This window comes from Semicossyphus pulcher, unplaced genomic scaffold (genome assembly GCF_022749685.1).
Source record: "Semicossyphus pulcher isolate SPU_LCO1_2020_fin unplaced genomic scaffold, fSemPul1.0.p SCAF_21, whole genome shotgun sequence".
Taxonomy (NCBI): Eukaryota; Metazoa; Chordata; class Actinopteri; order Labriformes; family Labridae; genus Semicossyphus; species Semicossyphus pulcher.
Genome location: NW_027211695.1, coordinates 7574617 through 7594819, shown reverse-complemented (window position 1 = coordinate 7594819; position 20203 = coordinate 7574617). Strand labels below are relative to the sequence as shown.

The 20203-nt window shown below is 43.3% G+C and overlaps 1 protein-coding gene across 2 annotated transcripts in view; it reads left to right on the top strand.

The window, feature by feature from the left end:
- Positions 1-20203, top strand: part of kcnip4a (potassium voltage-gated channel interacting protein 4a) — a 158549-nt gene that overhangs the window by 11479 nt on the left and 126867 nt on the right. Inside the window, exon 1 of one of the 2 annotated variants that reach the window (XM_069672100.1) lies at positions 9032-9170. The exons of the other annotated variant lie outside the window; for it this stretch is intronic. Coding sequence (XP_069528201.1) covers positions 9032-9170 — 139 coding nt within the window. Of the gene's footprint in view, positions 1-9031; positions 9171-20203 lie in introns of those variants that run through there. 2 annotated transcript variants of the gene reach the window in all.

Genomic DNA, 20203 nt, shown 5'->3' with positions numbered 1-20203 from the left:
CCATAACTCTGAGTCGGGTGCACCCTCTCGTGCGTGGTTATATAAGGAAGTTATAGACACCTTTTCTTTTGTGAATCTGACACTGACCATGGCGTTCTCGCAGCCACTACGTTCCCCCTCCTATCGCATTACTCGGCCGCGGTTCAAGAGATTATTGTCTCGATTTCAGACTTGAGTAAATAAGTGAACAACCACCGTTTCCCGCAGGGACGCCATCATGGTGCTCTCGTGTTTCAAAAAGCGGAAGAAAATAGATCCTGGATGTACTGATACATAGTGTGACTTCACTAAGATGACATCTTCCATCTTTAAATACTGCATTGCAGTTTGTTTAACCCACAGGGCTGCTTCCCCTCATGCATTCTGCTAATTTTAGCTGCCACTTTGGAGGACAAGGTCACAGTGGGTGTGTGAGAAATTGGGAAGTGTGTGTGTTGGAGGCAGCCGAGATGCACATGGCTCAACGCGTATTCTGTCTGGCACTGCTGCGACTACCAACTGACCCGCTAACACTGAGCCACAGGGCTTCTGACCAGTGTGACATTGGAGCTGGGAAGGGAAGATGGCATCCGATGCTTATTTCAAGCTATTGCAACAGAGAATAATGAGCACTGTGATTTATGGCTGTAACTGGTGACAGCATCTTTAAGGGGTTCTGCAGGGGTTGCAGCTATTGTGTGTGTGTGTGTGTGTCGAAGTTTCCCTGGAGGTGAGACGAGGATGAGGCAACAACTGTAAAAAGTTTAGAAATCCTTAAAAATAAAGTTTTCCTTGTTTGTTTTGGAGCGCTTTATTTATATATTCATGCCATTTTTAACAAGACAGTGTTCAGAATAGACTGACAGAACAGAAAATTCAGCTTATTCCCAGCAAACTCTACATGTAGGGCTGCGCTATTATAACCAAATTAATTTGATGAATGTTGCAATAAAATGTTGTCTGTCTTTGGGAGTTCGGTGGATAGGGCAGTGTTGTGACCAAGTCATCTTTGCTCAAGTCTCAAGCAAGTCTCGAGTCATTTTTTCTTGGGCAAGTCAAGTCACAGGTTATGTCAAGTCGAGTCCTTAGTTTATGGCAAGTCAAGTCGCTTTTTTTCCACCCAAGATCCAGCACTCTTACCTGTAGTATCGGGTCTTATTATTGGCCAATTTATATAACCTGTTCAAAAATCAGTATTATCTCGGCACAGACGCAGCCATGATGAGGGTCTGGTCTGAGACAGTATTGTTGTTGCTTGTTGCCATAGCGAGGAGTTTGACAGCCAGTCATCCAATCATGACAATCGCATACCAGCTTTTTGAGTCGTCCAATCATGCTTCCCAGTTTGCGCTGCATACATACTTGATAGTTAGACAGAAACTTGACAACATTGAATTTTATCAGCTAACATTCAAACTTATGAACACACGCAAGTCATCCGAGTCATCATGCCTCAAGTCTTCTATTTTGTGTCATGTCGCAAGTCATCAAAACAGTGACTTGAGTCGACTCAAGTCCAAGTCACCAAGTCTCAAGTTCACATCTCTGGGATAGGGATCACGCTACACTGCCTTGCTGTTATTCCTCTTGGCCTCATTCTGCACTTTGTGCTGTTTTTTCAGGTGGTTGAACAAGTTAGTTGTGTTGCTTTGAGAAATTACTGAATTGTCCACACAATAATTTGGTCCAAAACTTAATATATGATGCGTGTTACTCTTGCACTTTCAACCTGCGGAGTTGAGCACACGAGACAGCCGTCACTCTGTCTGTCACTGTAAACAAGGACTTCATCTGAAATTTATACAGGGGAACAATGTGTCTCATGCTCAAATGACCACACCTGTCGAGATGCATGCACACTCTCAAAGTCTCAAGCCTACATAGCCACAGAGCGCCGTCATGACAGCGCTGTCATCTCATGCGCTTGTGGCGGTGCTGGAGATGCTGACTCGTCCTCGCCCGTAATTCCTTTGCCAGAATTACCAGTAATGGGTCGGGTGGCTGGTTTAGCATATTCCTGAAGAGTTATAATGAGTGAATATTGAATGAATATTTTTTTTTGTTTTCACCGGACATTATGACCGGGGGATTTTTAGTATGTCTGACTTCAACTAATTTTACCTGTAAAAGAACTGCATTACCGGATAACGGAAACCCTGGTGCAAACAACTGAGGACGAACCGTGTTGGTGGAACAATGTTGCCGTTTAACGAGTGACTTGCTCTGTTCCTGTTTCAGTGTAACAACAAGCAGCGTTCAGAACGCGGCTGAGTGTTAGTAGCCAACATAACACGTTTGCACAAACCACTTCAAAGACGTAACACATTTATATATCTGGAGCTGATAAAGAAAAACCACCGATGCATTCCGCTGAAAGATGCCAGTTAACACGGTCACTCGTTGAACCGAAACACCAGTCTCTTGCTGTGTCCGAAACCGCATACTAACGTACTGCCTACTACATACTCAAACAGTATGTACTGCATACTGCCTACTAACCTGACTATTAGGTGCTGTTCGCATCATACTCAGAGCCGTCTTCTCCGTATCACGTGACTTAATCGTTTACGTATGACCGGTCTGATCTCCGGTCCATCTCCGCCATAGTAGAAGCTGAATAGCCGCAATGCATTTTGGGGCGGTTGAGTACAACCAGTGAGCTCCCGTCTCATAATCAAACATCCAGGCCGATACATCCGGGCATTTCTCGCATACACAAAATTGCATACTATGAGATGGGAACGCATGACATACTCAATTTTACGTCACGGTTAGTATGATTAGTATGATTAGTATGATAGCATGCGATTTCGGACACACCGTCTGTTGTTTACTCTTCCACTTTAAACTGCTGCTGCCAGGTGGGTGCTCATGACATGACGTGCCAGCTCCCCAAAAGGTGAAAACAAAACCTTTCTATCGCCCCCTGGTGGAGTGGCTGTTTCGGAGGCGCTTGATTTGCAGCAGAGTTTTCTACGGCGGAGCATCTTAAATTTCAATATCGGCGTCAATCATATTTATTTAATCGTGGGACGCTAAAATCATGAGCGGGATTAATATTCAATTAATTGTGCAGCCCTATCCATATCCTTAATAGCAATAGCAGAAAAATACATATAGCTAGCACAAGTTTTTAAGAAGTTGGCCAATATTACACAGCTGTAGAAGTATAAATTAGTAAAGATGAATAAAGTTTCTGCTTTTTTCTGGCTTATTTTATCTGATCTTTACCTTCATATCATACAAAAAGGGTCGATTACAGTAAATCCATTATAATCTCCTGCTATGATTTTCCATGCATGCCAAAACAAATGTTTTCATTTCCCAAAAACCCAACATATAAGACATCCCTAAGTATTAACATTACACTTGAGTAGTAAAGATAATTAGTGAGTTCCGCTTACTAACGTGGCAGAGTGAAAACTGGATTCATGTTGTGTGGCTCATCCTTCGCTACGGGGTAATGGCTTCTGTAATGGGCGATCGCATTATCCTCGCAAGGTTTTTAGGGAGACGCGGGGCTCGGCTCAAATGAGCCTGTTGTCTCGAACGCACGTCTTCCATCACTTTAAACTGAGACTGCATAGTTGTTAATATTCCTTAAACTGTCCTGAAATCTGGAGCAACACTGTGACGAGAACATAAATCACAAGTGGTCTTAAAGGGACAGAGGGGGGAAATGTGCGGGAAGTTCTCGTGCTGCAATGAAGCTATGAAACGTGTTTCAACTCAGTAGATTAAGTTATATAAGTTATATATATTGTGCATCCACAGAACAAACGCCTAAAGCAGAAGTCCAGTAAACATCTTTTGGGAAGTAAATTATTGAACGTGCATGCTGCTGTAAAAGGGCACAACATTTTAATGCAGGATGTAAATCCAAGGCCATTTTGAAAAGATGAGAGAGAGGCCACGGACACGAAACAACAACACAATAATGCTTTCAGTTATTCACTAAAAAGTGAAGTTTTGTTTCTGTGCGGCTTCAGGCTGCAGCTGTGTCTTTTGTTTACGTGTGTATAATGAAATTATGCTGCTGTTTTGTAAGCAAGCTTTCCTACCAACAGATGTATGCTCGCTTTGGGACACGTCTGAGGGGAAATATAATTAGTTTTGTGCTGTTCTTCTTGTTGCTGAAGCCTCAAATTCCACTTCAAGTATGGTTTCCTGTCTGCGCTGGCAGCCTGGGACCACAGACGCTCTAAAAGACGTATGCTGCCTGTGTCTGCTTATTTCTTCACATATCCTGCCGCAATTTGTATAAAAGGAGCACTTGTATTTATTGTGTATTACTTTGCTGTTTATACTGTCCTTTGGGTTATTTGATTTATATGAAGGTATCAATTAGGGGTGGGAATTGCGGGCTAAGTCACAATACGATACGCGATACATGGCCCACGATAATATCACGATACAGCGATTCTGTCATGATTCATCACTATCTTTAAAGCCAAGTCGTTTCCGTTCATGTGACCCTCATTCATGTCTTAAGCGCCACTGCAAGGAGTCAGGAAGTAGTGACAAAGTGAGTCATAATCGCAGGGATATCTGTCAGTGGTATATGATGGTATCTAAAAAGGTGCTATCCAGCTGTGTTTCTTGGAGCTGAAGCTAGGCTAACGTAGCCGCGGACGTTCACTTCCAGGATCGGATTGTTTGAGAAAAATCATCTTTAACGCCTTTTTACACATAAACTGCATTTGTGGAAATGTCCCAAACATGACCTGGGCGTGCTGCATGTGTGAACAAAGCAGGTAATTGTCAACGTTCGCAGTGTGTAGGTGTGTTGATGACATACATAAAGTCGCTCTTGTTGCGTGGAGCTTTACTCCTTCTCCACACTGACCTGTCTCTGATCTCAGACCTGCTCTTTTCCTCAATTGTGTTCATGTTAACCCAACTGATGTCGCCAATGAGTTTTCCAACCATTGTATTTGTTTCCAACTGGACCAAACTGCTGTAAGTGAATTTTATAAAACATTAAAAAAATGGCTTACAACTCGGGATGGGCATTTCCAGTAATCTTAATATTCAAGTAATCTGAGTAATTTATGAATGAATAAAATTCAATATATTTTTACAGTTAAAAAAAACACAGACCTCCCCGGAAATAGTAGGCTATATGCATTTATTGAAGAACCTTCAATTAATGTTGCTGTAACATTCCGTTCTGAAACGTCACAGCTGTAGCGGACTGTATGGACTTCTGTTCTGTGTTGCTTCACACGTACCTCACATGTTTCCCACTCTCGTAGCTGCTGTCCGGCGTGATGGTAGCTTGTACTCCGGCTCAACAAACGCCATCAGCTCACAGAAGCCTTCTCCTTCCACAACACTTAATGGGAGCATATCTCCAGTCACCATGTGCGTTATCAGCAGGCTAATCTACGTGTGCTAGCAGGGCTAGCAAAGGGTGCGATGCAAGACTGTCTGTTGTCTGTCTCCGCTGGCTTCTCCTTGTGCTTTAAACATTTGTGAACTAGTATTTCTTTGATATATAAGTTCCAGACATCACTTTTCCTGGTCACGGCTGACATGTAAGCTAACTGAGTTAAACTACTTTAGCCGAAACAAGGCATGCGCAGGTCGAATAATGACATCAACAACGAGTACTCGAGTATTCGTCCCCATCCCTACTTACAACACACTGGGGGAAACACTTAAGTTGGTATTCTATCAGCTGGTTTAATGGCAAACTCATCAATGCTCACACAGGAAAGTTTGTGCATTATAAAATGCTAACAAATACATGCTAAGCTCATGTTTTCAGTTTGACATTGCCGCTGCAGTCAGCTGTACTTTGTTCCAGTGTTGTTGTTGATCATCTGTTGATGCTCCATTCATTGGAAGACAGTCTGTGTGTTTGTTTTCAGAGCCTTGACGCTAAACTCAAACGCTGCACATACTTATAACATAATTCTAAATCAATCCCACGTGAGCTCGGTCTCGAAATTGATTTCTGAACGCATTACAGAAAATTGCCTCTGTTGCAATCAATAGGTGTCTGTATCAGAGGAATAATGAAGAATTAAGTGTGCAAGGGATCCATCAAGCGCAGGCGCGTATCTCAAACACAAACCGCATAGCACCTTCCAGTCTACGTTCAGCAGCTAATGTCTGTGGATTGTGTTTCAGTAATTGTTCATGGACTGACTCGAGAAGGACAGATAATCACAACTGAGAGGGATTGGATTGGAAGACGAGTCCAGCAACCCCTGAACAATCTTTGTATTCTGTTACATTCTTATAGGTTGTGCGCTGCAGCAGTTGCGCTGTGGAAATTTGGAGTCAAATTAAACCATTTATATGTAGTAGATGGCGATAGACATTTGAAATCTGACTCAAAAGTCCACTGTACCTGCGTTTGGAGTTAACAAGTACTTGACTACGGAGGTCTTGAATACCAATGAGCAGCGACGGCTTCTTGAAGATGAATTATTCAGCTTATTGGGGACAAAGCTTTCAAGCCCTCTCCCTCAGGATGTGCATGTACAAGTGTTACCAAAGAATCCATATTACCGTAACACTGCGACCAATCTGTTCGCTCCTTTCAAACAGGCGTGTCTGCCGTCCTGCTGGGAAACGATGGCTCTATTCCCAGCCCTCTGTCCCGGCCGGGGGCCCGCTCCCCCCTTTGTCTTCTCAGGTACAGGATATGCGTTGCTCATCTCAGGGGAAGCAATTAGATTTAGCTCTGCTGTCTCCCCTAAAGCAGAACCATCTATCACTGCATGCTAGTTAATGCTATGTGCATTTAAATGGAAGCCCATTTGGTAGATGACCGAGGACAAATCATTTGCATATGATGTATGTATGCATATTATTGCTTTGGGCAGTTTATGCAGTAATGGCTGTGCTGTGGTATGCATCCAACACCTGAGCACAGTTTGGAAAGTGGTGAAACATAGTTCCTCAAGTTCAACTGATCTGCCACACAATCTTGACATGAATGGGAATTAAAAAGTGATGATTCAGTTTTTTCTAGACACAGAGGTCAAAGGGCAAGGTCAGGTTCTAACCAAACAAAACCCCTCCTACTTTTATCACACTTGCTTCAGCGACTCTGACACCCGCATGAGAAAGTAGAGAGAGTTCAGGTGGCGCAACATGTTTCTTTATAAAATAAATACCAATGGACTTTAGGGCTGCGTTACTTGTACGGTATATCATCTACCGTTTCTAACGTTCAGAACAGTGACTTTTTTAAACGAAAGCTCATGTCGTCGACTTCCTGCCGGCACACACAACCTCACGCCGTGTGTGCGCTGCCGGTGTAGCCGCTATAAACACTCTGCGGCATTTCCGCGAGATGGACTGTCGGTTTATGTAGCCACAGCGTTAACCGTGGTAACGGGGATACACTCATTTATAAGCTACCTCACGTGACGAAGAGTCCACCTTGATCATTCTTTTCTTTTCCTGTAGATAAATCATGAAAACGAGACACTGGCGAGTTTCCCTTTTGCACCGAGCAACAAGAAAGTAACAGCTTGAAGTGTTTCACTTAATTTGCTTCACTATCGCAGGTCCTGCCGTGTGACTGTCGCACATGCCCACATTACAATTTCGATTGTTAAACGAACTACAAAGCTTCTGAAGGTCTCGTTTTGTCGAACGTCTCTTCTGTTGATTTTTGGGAAATAAGACGCATATGAGGGGAGCTGGTTCGATTGAGGAGACCCCTCCGTTCACGCCACTAGTGACCAGACAAGACGAATCGGTTGCGTGCAGTGGGCAAGCACCAAATTTAGATTTAAAGCTGCCAATTCAGTAAGACTGATGAAAAAATGATGGTGAAAACAGCCTGACAAAGCTGCTTGGATTGCTGTATCACACAATGCTGCTGTGATATAGTGCAAACTATTTGATTAAGCCATGGTTTTCTATGTTTTTTCATGCAGAATGGAAGATAAACAATAAAGTATTGAACTTTATTACCTAGTTCTAGAGCACATTGATAATTTAACGCTATTTTCCTAATTGTAACCCTACTCTGTGTGGCTGTGTTAAAAGCTTTCATGTGTTCCAAGAGGCTCAAGGAGGACGATCAAAGGGGTCCACCGTGAATGCGGAGCCACCAGCATCTCTGCCTCTCTCCTCTTTCTCCGGTACTTGAGTAAAAACACACCTATGCTCCTCTAACTTGAAGCAAAAGCCAGCAAGTCTCTCTCTCTCTCTCTCACTTCCTCACCCCCTCTGCTCCACAGAGCGGTCCTCCTCATGCTCCTCTTCCTCCTCCTCCTCCTCCTCCCACCCCCTTTCACACTCTGTTGATCCGCTCAGCAAAGGGAAAGTGCCTTGTGTTGAAACCTGAGGATCACTTGCAGACTGAGGAAGCAGAGAGGACGTTTATACGTTTAGCCTGCAAGGTAAGATGATTTCTGTGCATTAAAGGATGTATGTTTTACAATCCAGGGAGAAAACCAAAAGCGGCTGGGTGATTTCTGATCCGTTGATGTGTTAACTTTCTGCTCTTGAAATGGGACCTTCTTTGGGATTGTAATCCTAGCACTGACTGGGATACAGTAGCGCGAGGTGATGTTTTATTTAGTAGCGTCATAATCCCTTGTTTCTTTTACTCTGTGATGATTATCTTGAGACGATCGGGATGTTTGCTGCTTTAAATTTAAAAATCTATTAGCATAAGGCAGATTGTAGGATAAGTGTGCGCTTGCTTGATTAAGGACGATCGGCTTAGTGTACTTTTACCATCACAAGTCCGAGAATAGCTTGCAGAATAACTTCCCTGCTAAGGACCGTGACACGAGCATTATCCGTTTCCAAAAGGGCACGCTGAAAGGTCTCGCATCTCATTATGTTCATGCATAACTGGGGGGCGAAAAACAGCCCAAATTAGCATATGTTCTCAGGTGGGTTGCATGAACTTGTGGCAGTTTGTTCTGCACGCCGCAGTGGCTGTCGCTATTTGTGTTTCGATGTTTACCAGAGGTCATCACTTGAGTCATGAGGCTTATAATAATAAAAGTTTCCAGATAATTAGGACAGTATGTGTAACGCCACTCTCACGTTTCAAAATAGAGACGTTCCAGCCATGTGTTCACCAACCAAGAGGGCCCAGTGGAGGGAGGACCTGCAGCATTTCCGTAAGGAACACGGCTTCTCCAAGAAGGTCCTGCTCAACTGCTGCCTGGTGCGGCGCATCATCACCTGGGCCTCCCCGAACCCAAAAGGTCAGAATTAGGCTCGATTTATTTTCTATCCAGGTCTGTCTGGAAAAAAGAGACCTCAAGGGAAAGAAAGACACGAACAAAGATTAAGATAAATTACGTTGGCTTGCAATTACATCTGTGTTTGAAAAACAAGTCTTTCCTGGAAACAAAGTGGCATTCCTGTTGGGATGGAGGGATATTTTCTTTGCAGGATAAATGCACCAGATGTGTGAGCAATTTTCCTTAAAGTTGTAATCTCGAAGATCTCTGTTTCGCTCTCTTTGGCGCCACCTATGGTGATAAACGATAATTCCTGGAGCACACTTCCCAGATATCCAGACAGTGTTGCATGTGTGACGTCCACGGTTGGCTCCGGTTGTAACTTCTCTTTAGACTGTTTGCCTTCATCTGAGCGTCAAATTTGTTTCTTTTTCTTTGGATTTTCACTTATTTTTGTATCTGTAGTCATCAATCTTTTCTTTGTTTGTTCAGCCATAGTAGATCAGCCATGTTTACTCGCAACACTTGCAGAGACCAGAAAAGCAGCTGCTTAGCTCCGCCTACCCTCTCTGGCAGACCAACCACTGTTGGGTGATGGAAAATGCAGCACTAACTGGGTGCGTCTGTAATACTGCAAATGCAAAGGCTTTCATCACCAGTGTGTTACCTTATTCAGCGATAGATAGTGACTTCACTGACATTTATGTAAATAAAACATTTTTTTTGCATTAATTGGTCAGTGCCTGCAGATAATACCGGGGGTGGATTGCTAAGGGAGAAGAAAATAAATGTAGAGTTATAGTATTTTTTTTTTTGCATACTGACAGCATCTTAAAGCCAACAGGAAACAAAAAGTAACTCGGACATAGTCGAGAGAAAGCTCCACTTACACTTAAAGAAGCTCATGTGGATAAACGAATTCCACACTGAGACTCAATTGAACAGTAACCCTACACGCACATCAAATGCACTGTTAACCTGCGTTCAGACTGGACCAACACCGCACTGCACTGTAAGAGGCCCCTCTTAAAACATGTTCACGTGCCATTGATCTGTCGTGCTTTCACCTCACACGAACGCCAGAATTTATGATTTTTCCGGAATGAAAAATGATCCGAATGCGCTGCGGCACGAGTCGCTGCCGACAGCTGGAGTAAATTAATTCACTTTGAACCTAGATCAGTATTGATTACCACTCGGGTTATATATTCACAACGGCAGTAGAGCCTTATAAAGAGGATTTATGGCTACTTTACGTGCCACTAGAACAGGCAACGTATCAAGCCCCATGCTCCACATTTAGAAACACCAGAGCTTCAATTAAATAAGGAAGTAATTGACTTAAAAATATTGTATGAATATAATAGTGTTATTCATATAAATGCAGATAAAGATGGCAGCGTCTTTCCTCATCTGTTTTCATTGTTTATTAGCCGCACTTCTTTCGCTCCCGTAAAGGTGTTTGAGCTCCCTGACATGTCGAGCATCACCGTAAAACCTGCAGCTTTTTGTAGCTGACAGGTGCTGCTCCACGTTGATATGCCTTGTCAGATAAATTAGTTCTGTTTGGCTGATTTAAGATGCTATTAAACAGTCATGAATGCCACTGTAGGGACCGACTGAGCGAGAGAGCATTGTTCTGCAGGGAAAAAACAACAACAAAAACAGCTGTCGTCGTCATGAATAAGAGAAGATAGATGATGCATATTCACCTTTTGTGGAAGACGAAACTTTTCTTATTCTGTATCGACCCAGGTGTTTATGCATTTGAGTGTGCACATGTGTGTATAGAGTTGTGATGTGAATCTATTTCTCGAGTAACATGCGAGCAGGCGGCCACAGCTGGAGCCTCACCAGGACCCAGGTGTTCCTGTCAGGCGTATTTGAATGAGACCGAGCGTTTGTCCACACTTTCATTCCTCTCACTTCTGATTTGTTATTAGAAACATGCTGCCTCTATCCCAGGGCGGGCTGCCTTTTCATACCACCTTAAGTTGAAGGACAAGGTTGCTGAAACAGGAAGCAAAAACTAAAGAGCTAAACAGCTCCTCTCACTGCATTTCCTTCTTCTCACCATTAGATGGCGTCTAAAACTAATAATATTATCCCCGGTGTTGCCAAGAATAACTTCTCAGCGTGCAGACGATCACACTTGAAACCTGCCAGGTGGCAGTCGTCCCCTCCGGATGTTGGAGCAGTCTCCAGAAAATGATGATGCTCGCTAAAGCAGGTGTTTCTAGAAATACACAAGCCCCCCCGTGTTGTGTCCCCGGGACAGACGTCTGCTCTGAGAGAGCGTTTTTACAAATCCCTGCTGTCTGTATGACGCACTCGGAGAGCTCGGTTTGATCCGCTGAGGGAACAATGACGTACAGTGTGTGAGATATGATTCTCACCTGTTATATGGGGTTAGATTTATGTGCAGCTACTATGTGTTGTTTTGTATCAGTTACACTGAAGAAATATGTCTTGTTTTTTGTCATGTCGGAGGCCAAAGCACCTATTTACTTCATACGGTGTGTTAAATTTATCTGGCTGTACTATAAGAAAAGATAAGCTGTACTTTAATGTAAAGGGAGATTTGTTTCACAGAGGATACAACCATACAGACTCCTAAACACTTTTCCTTGATCTTGATGGAAAACATCATGATGTCAAGGAAAGGTGTAAGGAGAATTCAAAAAGGTAAGGAAACACTGGATGGATGTGACTGATGTCACCTGGTTCTGCCGTGTAAAAAACTACAATCTAGCGATGATGGACTACAAAGAGCGCATCTATCGCCCGGTGCTTTCTAACCGTGTTGTACAGTCTCCAAATGTGGAAAACTCCAGTGTTTACGGTGTTTCAAAAGTCAGGAGGCAAAGGCAGCATCAGTCTGAGGACCTGAGAACACCTGAAGTGTTCATATCGCCAAACTTGACCTTCAAACTTCTGCAGGCTCGTTTAAAATTAAGAATGACTTAAATGAATGATTTCACGTTTTTTTAAACCACCTATTTACTGTATTTATGTCGCAAAATCTTCAATGTTATGTGTAATACAATCTTAGGGCGCTTTCACAATGCTGTGCATTTAGTCAGTTTTAATCGAACTGGTTGGGCAGTTGTGAAAGCGGTGATCATTATCTGGTGCGGACCAAAACAACCGGTCCCAGGCCGCTTGGAGAGGTGGTCTCAGACCATTTCCAAGTGAACTCTAGTGCATTGTGGGTTGTGAACGGGCACTGACACCGGCAGAGACAGGCAGCAAGATGAGTAGATGACAGACGTGGGGGAGCGAAGAGGGAATATATTCAGACTGTTCAGTGAAAAACTAAAGGAGAATGGAACTGATAGAAGCGAGTGTGATTGAGGAGTGTGCTCTCCCTCTTTGTTTACTTCAGGGAGTTTTCCCACATGGAAATTCTGACCAATCAGAGAGCAGCAGCATTGTAACAATTTGGTCTTTGATTCGGACCAAACAAATGGGATGCACACTTTTTCTATCTTATATTATCTTTTACCTTATTTGTATTGATATTACTGTAGTCTACATTTGTTCTGTCTTATGAGCTTGCAATCTAACACAATCCACCGTCACAGATTAATATTTATACAGGCTGCGTCAAGGAATTGTGGGTCATTATTTTCTCCTCTCCTCTGGTAAAGGATGGACCAGTGTTTCCTACGCTAAAGGAGACACTTAAGGAAGCAATGAAGCTCCTTTACTTATCATTTACAGAATTCGAACTGCTCTAATCATGGCTGTCACTTAAACACTTCCGGGTCATTTCACTCAGTTAGGAACCTTGAAAATGTGTGGTGGACCACCATCGCTGTACCTCGTCTTTACCTCCAGCAGAGGGCAGCAAACTACAGTACAAATAAATGGCTGATGGGATGAACTGTTTGCTGCATTCTTACCAGTTTAGCAGCAGTGCTTAGTAAGTAAGTAAAGTGATTTTAATTGAACCATTATATTCTGCTATGACAATATTACACAGCATGCATCACTTACCATGAACATAATTTGCTGCATTGCAGGAAAAACCTGACTCAGCCCTTTTTTAAAGAAGACAAATGTTGCTGCTGTCAGTTACACCCCTTATATACAAGCACAGTACCAACACCAGTCCACTCCAATATTATCCAAAACAACAAAGAGCCTGTGAGAAAGCACTCCCTCTGAAAGCATCACGTGTCTTGTAACACTCAGGTGGTGATACTGTGTCATAAACTGAGTTGAAAGCCTGCACTGCAGCAGCAGATCAGTGGCCCCAGATGCACTCACTGTAGCCAAAGATGTGTGTCTTAGCTGGGCTGATGGTGGCATTGTTGCACAATATTGAACTGTGATGACAAATGTTTATGAATATGGACACTCTGCTCCGTTCTGCTTTACGATTGGACACTTTTAAACCTTTTCTGATTTAGAGAGAGATATTTAAAGCGTTTTGCTCTTTTCTTTCCACATGCATTAAATCTACCAGAACATACACTGACCAGCCACCTTTTTAGGCACACTTTGAGAGTACTTGGTTGGAACTTTTGCCTTCAGGACTGCCTTAACTCTTAGTGGCATTCCTCAGAGATGTTGCTCCATATTGTCATGCAGATTTTTCTGCTGCACAACCATGATGCGAATCTCCAGTTCCACCACATCCCTAAGGCGCTCTATTGGATTGAGATCTGGTGACTGTGGAGGCCAGTTGACTCCTCATTGTCACGCTCAAGAAACCAGTTTGAGATGATGTAATGGCGCGTTATCCTGCTGGAAGTAGCCATCAGAAGATGGGGACACTGTGGGCATAAAGGGGCGGACATGGTAGGCAATAATACTCAGGCAGGCTGTGTTTAAGCGATGCTCAATTGGGACGAAGGGGCCCAAAGTGCGGCAAGATAATATCCCCTACACCATTACACCACCAGCAGCCTGAACTGTTGATACAAGGCAGGATGGATCCATGCTTTCATGTTGTTTACGCCAAATTTTGAAATACTCAGACCAGCCCATCTTATTCTGCACACCTTTACATTCCCTGGCCAATTCTTCCTCCAGATTTCTGCCCGATCAATACAGCCTTGGACATGCAATCTACACATGCTGTTCCCCAGTTTCATGCCCTACAATTCTCCACAGCTTTACCTATTTGAAGCTACAAGCTGCAGAACAATCCAGCATCTTTAAAGCTGCATTTAGTACAAGTGATTAGCTTTCTTGTTTTGGCCACGACAACAGTAATGCATCCTGAAGTTCTGCACACACATCGAGATGATTTTCACCGCATCTCTACGCTGATTTGAATTTAATCGCTGAGAGTTTGCTCGCAGTGTGAGGCCACATCCAGCAGTCAGACATCATGGGGAGAAACATTGATCAGAAGGACCCTTAAACCTTGAGATATAATAGCAGCATGATGGAGAAACTGTTAAATATCATTAAGAGAGTCCTGGGGTGTTTGTCCTTGCAAAAATGTGGAGTGCGATTCCCTCCAGTGACGTCACAAATTGGCAAGTGGTTTTAGGTCTGCTTTGGCTTTCCATTTTAATCTGTTTTCCCCACTTGGTCAAGAGTGCAGGCCTCTGTAGATGTTAGGTGGGAAATGGGAAAAGGCAATGATGGATTAGAGGGGAAGTTGAGGAAGCGTGCAGCCTCTCCGCTTTGAAGGAGAGGCGGGGGGGGGAGAACAAGAGTGATCGCACAGGGACCGGCGGCTGGCTGAGATGCAGACATGTCCTACTGTTGTCATTCATTTGATTCATATGTTGCGGAAAAGTGGAGAATGAGAAGGGAAAGGATCCAACAGTGATACCTTTTCCCTCACATTAATCTTATTCGGCGACAGCCGGAGAGAAAGTAGTGCATGTTGTTTACGACGATTGAGCTCAGAGATGACGTGAGGGGGTTTGTTGAAATGCAGCGTGGTGTGACTCGCATATCTGCATGTAATCTTGCATCTATTTCACTTGCAGATCCTTCTCTGCAGGGCTCATTACTTCTATTCTGTTTGACATTATGGTATTTTCTTACATCCTCCAGGTTTGCAGCTTTTTACTGCACATCTGTACTAAAATGAAGTGCAGAAAAATCTCGTTAAAACCATCATTCCTTTGTTAATAAACTCCAAAAAGACACTGCAACACCCTCCCGAACAATTCTATAAATGGCTCAAATATAAACCGCATGACTCGAGAAGTACTTTCCATTATGTCACACAACACCGAGCGCGACATTCACTCGCCCCCCGACCCGCGCGCTTCTGTTGATAAACAGGGATTAGCAGCTAATAGCCGGGGATTAGTCGGAGAATAGGCGGCCCCTGCAAACAGTGTTGTTTGCAAAACACCCTGAAAGTAGCCCGTTGACGGACAGCAACACTCACACTCCCCTCATTGCCAATTGGATACAGACAACTGAGATGCCGTCTGGTTCAACATGTGACTGTACGGCCTATCATTGCTGTAACCAAGCCGGGTCCTTTTGTTTCGGCTATACCATGAACTCATCCTACACATCATGAAGTATGCATGTGTTACCGCATGCAGGTGTTTTTCCACTGACTTGGTAACATTTTGTTCCTGAGAGGAGGCAACATGTGAGCCTGTGCAACCACTTAGTCAGGGTCAGCTGCTAATGATTATCTGGATCATTTATTTATCTGCGAGGACATGTTGACTCGTCAATTCAATCGCAAATATATCCTAATCTCTTGCTTTTACTGCACCCCAACAGTTAGAACTGTACTGTAATGGAAAACAAGCATTTATTCCTATTTTAAAGACCAGTAATGATTTAGTGCACCACATCCACAAAATAGTTTAACATGTGAGAGGCAGACTGAAGTCAAAATAGAAGCAGCAGAGGCCAAATTACCCTGACTTTTACTCCCTTGTATAGATAAAGCAGCCGCCTATATTACCCATAATCCAACAGCATCTCCCTTGAGACCCTCCCTGCACGATAAATGCAGGAAGGCAGGTTTTCTGTCTCTCCAAGCCCAAGCTGAGATAACCCACATGACATCACTATAATGTCTTCACACCTCTCTTTGTGGAAGATGATCATATCACATTATATTCATCATTATTTTCCAGTAGGTCTGTGCCATCCTGCCATTTGATATCATTATTAACAGTGTACAAATTTATGTTTAATCAGCCTGACAAGCGCGGTGACGGGAACTCTTTGAAACGACAGCTCACCGTCTCCTACTTCCTGATGGAATCGGACGAGCTGTGTCCCAATCCAGGGGCTGCATCCTTCGAAGGCTGTATTTGAAGGCGCCTCAAAGGCTGTCCCAATTCGAAGGCTCCTTCCAACAAGGGCGTCCTCTGTTTCCCAGGCCATGAGGGATCCATCGGGCCAATTAAAATGAGACTCTTCAACTCAATCGAATAGCTGTCTTACACATGTTTAAATAAACGAAAGGGCCCTTGAAACTAACAAGCAACCTGTTGCTAGGTGACATGAGCGGCGTTTGGTGACGCAAGGGTCAGGGCGGGAACAGCTGGTGACACAAACAGGAAATGCTCCGTAGGCCAGACTCGGCTTTAACGCATCCTCTGTAGACCGCCTCCTTCCAAGGATGCAGCCCCTTGATTGCGACACAGATTCAGCCTCATGTCGTGTGCTTGCTTAAGGTGTGGGATTGGGACGTTCACTATCGCGCGTCCTGCGATCTGACTATTGCACATGCGCTCGGGTTAGGGCTGAAAGATAAAGAAATTTGGTTATGACAGCTGGCCAAACTCCACATGCCGTGTCATGTTATAGGACGGAAGTCCCAGAACAACAACCAACTAGTCCTTGTGTGTTGTTTTATCTAAATATCTTTGGGATTTTGGCAACTGGTGAGACAAACCAAGCAAATCCATTATGGCACTTTGGCTCTTCAGAACACATCAACAGATTTATGGATGATGGAAAAGTTTTCTTCTAACAGGTGGCTCTGTTCCCTGTTTAATGGAGCAGGCAGCTCACCACTGAGATATAAATTCTCCTAATCTAACCATAAAGTGCAACATTAGTCTCGGGAAAGTTGGTGCAAAGTTGCGACAGTCATTAATCATCAGCTTCTCCTGCATAAATTACCCAGAACTTGGCCACCCTCTCTTCCTCACACGTCCTCCTTTGTCCTCACGTCTTCTGGCGATGCAGCAGGTAACCTACTTCAGTCAAGTGTTTGTATTCTCGCAGCGGCCTGGGTCCTCTATAAATAGGACCCCCCCTGATTGATACAGTGAAACCTGGTAAGCCTTTGGGCTGCTGCGGGGCACGAATGACTTTCTTGTGTGTGACACTCGGCTTTAACACACCTGTCCCTGTCGCGGGTCTCATTTATCTCCCTTTGCCTGTTTGTCAGGCAGCATCCTAACAGCAGGCGGAGGTTTATTTCCAGGTCTGGAAGACCATGTAAGTTCACTCATATTCCCCCCTGAGATCTAATCAGGTTTGATGTATTTAATGTTTAACATGAAGGATAAGCATCTCTGACCTTCTGTTATAAACTATTATACACCACATTATGACACTACATTTGTCTAATCTACTACAATCTTGAATTTTACTCAGCTTCTCCCATAAAAATTGGGTTTGTTTCAGTATTTCCTGGAAAAAATAACAGTCACGCAGAAAATAATGTTTGTGTTTTGGCAGAAATAACAGCTAATTGGAATAAATAGAAGAACTGTAGTTGTTTTAAACAGCAGTTAAAAGCTACAGAAATGTTTCAACTGGAAATCTAAGGAAAGTTGCATCATGATGACAGATGGCATTGAGGGATCCCAATAAAAATAGACTGAAAAAGCCCAAGTCCAAGCTTTTTATTGCTGAGTCATCATTAAAAAGCTATTATAACAGCAAGAAATAGATCCGTTTAGGCAATCGCTGGCATAATCTGTTCTGACACATTACTGTTTGACTCTCATGCATCATTTTGCCACGACAAACATCATGTGATGTGTTAGTGACAAGGTGTCGGCACTGTCCCAGATGGCTGCATCAACCTGTCACTGTGGGAAGAAACAGAAATTAGATTGAAGGCCCACTGGGAATATACCACTGATGGTGCCATCCAACAGTGCGCCTGTCTGCAGACTCAGGTCCCGTACCACTTAGGCCTTAATTGCCTGATTTTGCTGTAGCTTTTTAAAGAAGCTGTAATCAAAGCTGCGATGTTTTGAGGCTTTTTTTTCTCCATGTAACACATGACACGTCCACCTTGAGTGACTGGGACAATTGACTGAGCAAGCTGTGCGTCTTCTGACATCACTTCCGATTGATTTCCGTGTCAGGACTCCAAATAAAATGTGTAATTACGCTAAAGTCAATAGCCATAAAATGCTCATTTCTTACTGCACGTGCTCATTCAACGCTATCCATTCGTGCAAAGGAAAATCTACACATTATTTATTACAATTACACTGCTCTACTCTTTTTTTCCGGCTGCTGCAGCAGTATAAAACCAGGATCCAATGAGTATTTGGAATCCAATGCTGAGACACATCAGTAACAAAGCCTCTGATTGGTCAATAGACTCAAGACGAGGCATCAGAAAGTGGCCGGCTAACAGTTTTCAGCATGGATGAAACATGGATAAATGATCACATGAACACAGAGTATTGAATTTATTATCATGCATTCATTGTACAGAGTCTCCTTAAAGACTCTGTTGTTTGAGGTAGCTCATTAAAGAGAGACGATCACATCAGAGCCTCGTTAGAGCTGCGCAGCCGTCTACTTCACTGTAAAGAGAAAAAGGTCTGTAGCATTCAGTGTGCTAACGATATTAATGACACAGTTAAAGATGCTCTCTGATGTTTCTACAACATTGCAGACCTCAGGGGATCAATATGTTTCGGAGAAGTACGTTTTCCTGACATAAATGACTTCACAGTTCACACCAATGACTGTATATAAAGATGGACGATCCGTCTCCATCTGCTCTCATTGTATGAAATTAAAGCCGAAATAGCCCCCCTGACGGGCGCTGCCATCTTGCGATGGTGATGTCATCTGGAGCCAGAGCTGTGCAGTAGAAATCGACGGGTGGAGCACACACTTACCTTACAGAAATAACACAGCAAAGATCCCGCACGCCGAGGTGTTTAACAGCAGAACAGCTTCTTGTGTTGGTCTGAGGTGAACGCTCACAGATATGGAAACTTCAATGACTAGTGATTGTTTTAGTTACGTCTCCTCTCGACGTTCATCCTCCACTCTGCTATTTTGATTTTATGTTTTGACTCATGTCCCATCTGTTGACATGGAGGAGGCGGGCTTTATGACCTGTACCGCAGCCAGTCAGTAGGGGGAGGTCAAGATGGTTTGGCTTCACTTTTAGGGAGCTGTCATGTCGTGCATCTTCTCATACAGTCTATGCGTTGGGAAATATGTGGGAAAAGTTGGGCAAAATTGCAAGGTGGAGGAAAAAGTTGTCGAATTTGCACTTCCTGGAGGGACTGATTTACATGCAAATTTCGATATAAAGTAGTAAAAAACTTTAATTATTATTTATTTTTTATAAAAGTGAGTTTAAATGCACTTTAATGAAGTCTACTCAGAAAACTGAAGTTCTGTGGCAGGAAGAGATTTGACATTTTCAGCTTTGCTAATTGAGATCATTACTTCGAGCACCAATCACAGTGAAGTAAAAACAATCCATTAGTAGGTACACATCTTTCAGGCTGTGATATTGATTCTGTATTCCAAACAGGATGCGGGCATTATACGGGAGTGCTATATAAAACTTTGTTTACTGTGCTTTCTTTTAACCTTTGCATAATTGCAGCTCTTTCTTTTTTAAGAATACAAATTTGCTTTGCACTCCTGACTCAGACGAGAATGAATAATTAAGTGATGTTTACTTTTCAGCCTCATCATGGAGGCATCACCAACCCTGAAATAGAAGAGATATGCCAGCTCTGAAATAGACGCCGATACAAATTGAAAAGTACTTACCATTAACTGAGCAGGAAAGACTCGAGCACCAGTTGTTATGAGGTCAAATGGAAGTCAAAAATACAGTTAAAACTAAAATCCTACTCTGGCTGCGTTTCAGTGCTCTTGGCATG